At 44.9% G+C, this 8,174-nt stretch overlaps 1 protein-coding gene across 3 annotated transcripts in view; it reads right to left on the bottom strand.

Annotated features, from left to right (window-relative positions):
- Positions 1–524: 524 nt before the first annotated feature.
- The window catches only part of LOC144601322 (ectonucleoside triphosphate diphosphohydrolase 4-like), a 48,466-nt gene continuing 40,816 nt past the window's right edge, over positions 525–8,174 (bottom strand). For 2 of the 3 annotated variants that reach the window (XM_078413364.1, XM_078413365.1), the window contains one exon: positions 6,279–7,915. In XM_078413364.1, the coding sequence (XP_078269490.1) occupies positions 7,708–7,915 (208 nt within the window). In that variant the 3' untranslated portion in view covers positions 6,279–7,707. Of the gene's footprint in view, positions 545–6,278; positions 7,916–8,174 lie in introns of those variants that run through there. The other variant, XR_013548291.1, reaches the window with a different exon arrangement.

Raw genomic sequence — 8,174 nt, 5'->3', positions numbered from 1 at the left:
TCTCTCTCTCGCCTTCTCATCTTCAGCTATTTCAAAACTCCACCAGGAGAAATATTCATCCACTCCAATGTTCTTCGGAGTGTTGCTGCTGAAAGTGCCGCTGGAGAAGATTCCTTGGGCACCGGTAAAGGTGGTGACATGGGACAGGCGTGTCGGCTGGAAGCAAGCCCGCTCGCTTTCCTCTGCCTCGAGAAACTGGTTGTCTGACGTGGTACGGTAGTTCACATATTCCCATCGGTCGCAACGTAGGTGTTCGTTAGGTACCATTCACCGTCGTTGAACATGCTTCCAATTTCCCCTCCTGCCGCTTTTCCCCCCTGGTCCGATTCTGCTGAGACTACTTAGACCTTCCGGAGAGCAAAACGGGAACCAAGAAATAGATAGGGTGCGAAAGCGAAAGCGAAACAGAGTAAGATATTTTAGACGTTATGGGTAGCTGGAGGGGGTGACCATCAATGTTGGAATGTCTGGTCAAGTCAAGTCAAGTCAAGTTTATTTGCCACATACACAAACACGATGTGCAGTGAAATGAAAGTGGCAATGCCTGCGGATTGTGCACAAAAAAAAGAATTACAGTTACAGCATATAAATAAAGTTAATAAGTTACTATAGTGTAGACAAAACTTTAGTCTCTGGAGTTATAAAAGTTGACAGTCCTGATGGCCTGTGGGAAGAAACTCCGTCTCATCCTCTCCGTTTTCACGGAGGCGTTTGTCTGACTGTAGCAGCTGGAACAGTCCGTTACTGGGTTGGCAGTGGTCCCTCATAATCTTACTTGCTCTGGATCTGCACCTCCTGATGTATAGGTCCTGCAGGGGGATGAGTGTCGTTCCCATGGTGTGTTCTGCCGAACGCACTACTCTCTGCAGGGCCATCCTGTCCTGGGCAGAGCTGTTCCCAAACCAGACTGTCATGTTGCCGGACAGGATGCTCTCTACCGCCCCAGAGTAGAAGCAATGAAGGATCCTCAGAGACACTCTGAATTTCCTCAGCTGTCTAAGGTGGTAAAGGCGCTGCTTTGCCTTACCCACCAGTGCGGCAATGTGCGTTGTGATGACCCATGCAAGAGGTGCCAGGGTTTTACCATGTAGCTGGAGAAGACAAGGTAGTGTGATCACAAACCTTGGAGATGACTGAGTGTGGTGTGAAGCGGTGGGACGTCCTAAGTTGGAGATGCTTGGGTGTGGTGGGACCATCTACGCTGGAGATACCTGAGTGTGGATTGAGTGACCAGCTACTCTGGAGATGCCCGGGTGCGGAGTGGCCAGCTTCTCTGGAGATACCTGGGTGTGGAGTGACCAGCTACTCTGGAGATAACTGGGTGTGGAGTCGTCAGCTAGATGCCAGGGTGTGGTGGGACCTCCTAGGTTGGAGATGCCTGCATGTGGAGTGGTCAGCTACTCTGTAGATGGTGTGGTGGGACTTCCTACGTTGGAGATACCTGGGTGTGGTGGACCACCTCGTGCAGGAGATGCCTGGGTGTGGTGGGACCTCCTAGGTTGGAGGTGCCTGGATGGTGTGTGACTAGCTACGTTTGACATGCCTGGGTATGGAGTAACTACCTCCATTGGAGCCGCCTGGGTGTATGGGACCAGCTACACTGGAGATACCTGTGCGTGGTGGGTCCCCCTAAGTTGTAGATACCTGGGTGTAGTGTACGACCGCCACTGGAAGCAAAATTAGATTCTGTAATTGTTTTTTTGTGGATGATTGTTGCAATACCGATTCCAGCATTTATTGGCATCCCTGTTGATGTTTGAGCTTCTGCCTTGAACCGGGGCACATTTCATTGAACAGCACAGCGCAGAAAAGCAATACAAGGAACTGCAGATGCTTGCTTATACCCAAAATACTCAAAGTGCTGGAGTTACTCAGCAGGTCAGACAGCATCTATGGAGAAAATGGATAGGTGACATTTCAGGTCAGGATGCTTCTTAGGGTAGGAACAGGACCTGTGGCCCACAATGTCTGCCGAACATGATGCCAAGATTAATTCTTATCTGTGTGCACATAATCCATCTTCCTCCATTCCATGTGCCTATCCAAATGTTTCTGAAATGTCACTGTTGTATCTGCCCTTACGACTGACAACAGATTCCAGGCACTCACCACCCTTTGTGTAAGAAACATGCCTCACACATCTCCTTTACATTTTGGCTCTTTCACCTTAAAGCTATGCAATGTAGTGTTTGATGTTTCTATCCTGGGGGGAAAAAAGGTTCTGATTGTCTACCCTATCAATGCCTCTCATAATGTTGTACAGTTTAGTTTAGAGATGCAGCGCCTACCGAGTCCATGCCGACCAGCGATCCCCTGCACTCTAACACTACCCTACACACACTAGGGACAATTGAGAATTATACCAAGCTGATTAACCAACAGACCTGTACGTCTTGGAGTGTGAGAGGAAACAGGAACACCTGGTCACAGGGAGAATGTACAAACTCCGTACAGACAGCATCCATAGTCAGGATGGAACCTGGGTCTCTGGCACTGTAAGTCAGCAACCGTGCCACCCCAATATACCTCCATTAGGTTTCCCTTCCACATCTGGCAATCCAGAGAAAACAATCCAAGTCTGTCCAACCTCTCTCTGGAGCTAATCTCATAAACCTGCCATAGTACAAGTCCTTCTCAGTGGGCCGGCCATCTCTTCAGCTATAATCCAAAATTAATCAACAGTCTGGAGCACAAAAATCATTTGGTGCAGATCTATTCTTGCTTCCTTGTAAGAAATGTTTTGGGAAAAGATCTGCCATGGGATTTTGCTTTCAAGTTCCGTGTTTGATAATGTAATGGTACTGGCACTGGGTTTTGTAGCCAGCTGCAGCTGAGACTGCCAAAATGGCGTCTCTTGCATATGGACTCAGTGTGCTGTTTTGTGCATCTTGTACAGACCAAGGCGATTCTGCTGATGTACAGGGATAGTTTTGCTGAGCTGCATGCAAAAATATGTATTTCACTGTATCTGGTCACGTAACAATAAAGAAACCATTGAACCATTGGGACGACAACACAACCTGCCTTTGTAGACTTGGTGCTGCCAATGCTGAGATGTCCAAATCTGGCCCAAAAATGGCAAGAGTTGGTTTGTAGCATTTCACAAGTGTAAAAGGTCACCCCAAGAGGAAATTGGTAAAATGAGCCAAAAACAATGACTTCTTTTCGGTTTATGCACACTTCTTCTAACTCTGAGGTCCCAGTGCCTGCCATGTGCAACCACTTGATAAGTGCCGAACAGGGCCAACATCAATAAAATGTTAATCTAGATCTTTATTTCTTTTAAAATGCTGCACAATATACTTCATTAAATAAATTCTGCTGTAAATCAAGACCAAGAGAGAAGTTAATACAAGATGGAAGAGAATGATATACATCGTTGAACACAATACCAAACACACTTCCAGGTGTAACATGGCAGGTGTTCATAGATTTTTAAATAGGTGCAAATATCATCAGAGGTAGGACAATCATTTGGAAACTTTGGGCAGTGCATGTCAAAACAGAGACAGTCCAGCATTATAAATGCAGCATGCTCTGCTTGGAATGGAGATACTTGACATGATGCTGAGACTTTACTCTGACCACCTAACAGGTTGACACATGAAATGAAAACTTGGTTGGAATTTAAAACATCAGCTGGAAATATTTCAAGCGATCCACGTAAACATAAGAAGAAACAAGGAACTGCGGATGATGGTTTACCAAGGAATAATGCAAAATGCTGGAGTAACTCAGCGGGTCAGGCAGCATCTCTGGAGAACATGGATAGGCAATGTTTCGGGTCGAGAGGGACACTGCAAAGGAGGAAGGGAATCCAAGGGTTAATGCGTATGTGACAAGGGAGATGGATGATGAAATATGGTGTATTTAGATTTCATGCTGTAGAAATTTGTTTGGTTTATCTTAAGTTGCAAGCCCAGGACTAACAGAGGGTGCCGTTTAACTACAAAGGAGAAAAACGAAGATAGAAGAACAGGGGACTGAACTGATATGAGGGACAGGGAACTGATACCAAGCAACAAGGATAGGGAATATGACTAGTCATGATGGGACACTTGACCATTATCTGGATTTATGAAGGGGAAATCATGCTTGACTAATCTGGAATTCTTTGAGGATGTAACTAGGAAAATTAACAGGGGAGAGCCAGTGGATGTGGTGTACCTCGACTTTCAGAAAGCCTTCGACAAGGTTCCACATAGATTAGTGGGCAAAATTAGAGCACATGGTATTGTAGGTAGGGTACTGACATGGATAGAAAATTGGTTGACAGACAGAAAGCAAAGAGTGGGGATAAATGGGTCCCTTTCAGAATGGCAGGCATTGACTAGTGGGGTACCGCAAGGCTCGGTGCTGGGACCGCAGCTATTTACAATATACATTAATGACTTGGATGAAGGGATTAAAAGTACCATTAGCAAATTTGCAGATGATACAAAGCTGGGTGGTAGTGTGAACTGTGAGGAAGATGCTATGAGATTGCAGGGTGACTTGGACAGGTTGTGCGAGTAGGCGGATGCATGGCAGATGCAGTTTAATGTGGATAAGTGTGAGGTTATCCACTTTGGTGGTAAGAATAGAAAGGCAGAGTATTATCTGAATGGTGTCAAGTTAGGAAAAGGGGGACGTACAACGAGATCTGGGTGTCCTAGTGCATCAGTCACTGAAAGGAAGCATGCAGGTACAGCAGGCAGTGAAGAAAGCCAATGGAATGTTGGCTTTCATAACAAGAGGAGTTGAGTATAAGAGCAAAGAGGTCCTTCTGCAGTTGTACAGGGCCCTAGTGAGACCGCACCTGGAGTACTGTGTGCAGTTTTGGTCTTTGGCAGCAGCGTAGGTTTACTAGGTTAATTCCCGGAATGGCGACACTGTCATATGTTGAAAGACTGGAGCGACTAGGCTTGTATGCACTGGAATTTAGAAGGATGAGAGGGTATCTTATCGAAACATAAGATTATTAAGGGGTTGGACACGTTAGAGGCAGGAAACATGTTCCCAATGTTGGGGGAGTCCAGAACAAGGGGCCACAGTTTAAGAATAAGGGGTAGGCTATTTAGAACATTGAATGGCGGTGCTGGCTCCTGCACCTATTTTCTATTAAACCTGCTTGTGTGCTTATGTAGGTTCTATATTGTTGAGTGGAGAAATACTAATGGCTCAAGGTGATCACCGGTATCAGTCTGAAGAAGGATGTCGACCCATTCCTTCTCTCCTGAGATGCTGCCTGACCCGCCGAGTTACTGCAGCATTTTGTGTCTACCAGTATGCTTATACACTAGCAGTCCCTCATGGCCCCACTCAAAAATACAGCATTTTACAATTTCTTATATACTGTTCAAGTCACATAATAGCCTTAGTCACTCTTCCAAGAAGCAACTCCCAAGAAGCCACTCCTAAGAAACAACTCCTGTTGTCCTACAGATAGCTTATTCCAGTAATTGATATGTTCAGTGGTTTTTCCAAGGGTTACAAGTTTCAGTTATCAGTCACCACTGTATGTTTCTTTTTTTTCCTAATCAGATGTACAGCACTTTGGTCAACGTGGGTTGTTTTTAAATGTGCTATACAAATAAAATTGACTTGACTTGACTTGACATCATCATATCATATCATATCATATATATACAGCCGGAAACAGGCCTTTTCGGCCCACCAAGTCCGTGCCGCCCAGCGATTAACCTACAAACCTGTACGTCTTTGGAGTGTGGGAGGAAACCGAAGATCTCGGAGAAAACCCACGCAGGTCATGGGGAGAACGTACAAACTCCTTACAGTGCAGCACCCGTAGTCAGGATCGAACCTGAGTCTCCGGCGCTGCATTCGCTGTAAAGAGAGATCTTCTGTTTCCTCCCACACTCCAAAGACGTACAGGTTTGTAGGTTAATTGGCTGGGTAAAGGTAAAAATTGTCCCTAGTGGGTGTAGGATAGTGTTAATGTACGGGGATTGCTGGGCGGCACGGACTTGGTGGGCCAAAAAGGCCTGTTTCCGGCTGTATATATATGATATGATATGATATGATGATGTGACTGATAACTGAAACTTGTAACCCTTGGAAAAACCACTGAACATATCAATTACTGGAATAAGCTATCTGTAGGATAACAGGAGTTGTTTCTTAGGAGGTGCTTCTTGGGAGTTGCTTTTTGGAAGAGTGACTAAGACAATTATGTGACTTGAACAGTACATAAGAAATTGTAAAATGCTGTATTTTTGAGTGGGGCCATGAGGGACTGCTAGTATATAAGCATACTGGTAGACACAAAATGCTGCAGTAACTCAGCGGGTCAGGCAGCATCTCAGGAGAGAAGGAATGGGTCGACATCCTTCTTCAGACTGATATTGGTGATCACTCTCCCACCCCCGCATGCGTAATGAAGACTGGTGTTGTATCTGAGTTGACTAATGTGTTTTGTTGTCTCTAAGCGCAAACTGAACTCTAACAACATGACCTGAAATGTCACTTATCAGGAAGGGTCCTGACCCGAAACATCACCTGTCCATGTTCTCCAGAGATACTGCCTGACTCACTGAGTTACTCCAGCATTTTATGTCTTTCCATGGAAATATTTATTTTGGTTGTCACCAATTCTGGTGGATTCTTGAATGTGCATCGGTAGGTTTGGATCATCTTTCACAATTTAGTCTTTTGTTTTGCATTCCCTCAGACCATGCACAGGACAGTTCAGTGGATAAGGCTTGCGGTTCACCAATCCCAGCAATGGAACGCATCTGTGGATTTCCTTGATTTTATCCGCACAGTGGTTTTTGCATTGGAGCCTCACACTTATAGAGACTTGACCTGAGGTAACTTTGGAATGAGAGTTTGGCTCAGCTGGTAGGAATGTCCATTGTATTAGAAGATAGTGGGTTCAATGGAGACACAAGGAACTGCAGATGCTGGAATCTTGCAGAGAACACAAAATTCTGGGTTCACTCAGAATCTTTGGTGGACATGGATAGGCAAAGTTTCGGGTGAGGACCCTTTTTCATACTCCTTCAGACTTATGGATTCAAGCTTGAGTTAAGCATATATTTTGTTAGATGTCACTTTCCCACCATACTTAGGATGCACTGGGTGAATATCTTTGAGTTTAAGAATGGAAATGAATGTCAAAAACAAAAAAATCACTATTTGCCAAATTACATTCATCACTGTCCCATCACATTATGCATATTGGAAGAAAACACGGAAGGACCACAAATCGTGCCCAATTAATCTGTACAGAACACATATATAACTTAGCACCTCAAATGCATGTGATACATGAAAATAGAGATGCTTATTGCATTGCTACTGGTTCCAAATTCAAAGAGATCATGAGAACAGGTCATCCAACAGGAGTTGCAAACTTTAGAATGAACATAAATACCTAATACATCTCAAAGACCTGAACATCCAAGCACTGAACATAAACCGTAGTTCACTTGCGATTTGGTCTTGAAATTGGCAAAGATGATGCTGAAGTGTTTCTCAATCAAACAAAAGCCAACGCATGATTCTGGGGAGAGACACAAAATGCCAGAGTAACTCAGCGGGTCAGGCAGCATCTCTGGAGAAAAATAGGTGATGTTTTGGGTCGGAACCCTTCTTCAGGTTCTCTGAACGCGAAGTGCAAACCAGCATCTGCAGTTCCTTCCAATGCGTGATTCAGGGGCATCCGTTTTCCGTTCTGAAAGGTTTGCTGCATCTCGCCTGGGCTGGTCATGTCCCTTCAGTCAATGGCTCGGCCTCTTGCAACCACTGCAGCTCCTGCTGTGCCCTCTTGTGAATGCGTCGGAGCCTCAGCACATACAGGATGATGGCCAGTAGGACCACGAAGAAACAGGCAAAGAACAGGTAGTGGTTATAGACGAACGATACTCGCAGCCAGCTGGAATGACTTGTTTTGATGGCGTCTTTTCGCAGATCCCTGCCGATGTTGGTGGAGCAAAGGTCGTTGGGGAAAGGGAATAATAAATAAAAAATAATGAATATATTTCATGTATACATCCATCCCATACAGAATGGAGTAGATTTTGTCTATAGTCAGACTTGTATTACACAGAAGAGACCCATTATCTGCGCCAACCTTTATGCTCATCTCACCAATTCTATTTACCTGCATTAGGACCGTATCATTCTATCAAAGCCCCTCTTACCTGTATTCACCTATCACTTGCCAGTTTTTG

This window comes from Rhinoraja longicauda, chromosome 16 (genome assembly GCF_053455715.1).
Source record: "Rhinoraja longicauda isolate Sanriku21f chromosome 16, sRhiLon1.1, whole genome shotgun sequence".
Taxonomy (NCBI): Eukaryota; Metazoa; Chordata; class Chondrichthyes; order Rajiformes; family Arhynchobatidae; genus Rhinoraja; species Rhinoraja longicauda.
This window is presented reverse-complemented; position numbering and strand designations above follow the sequence as displayed.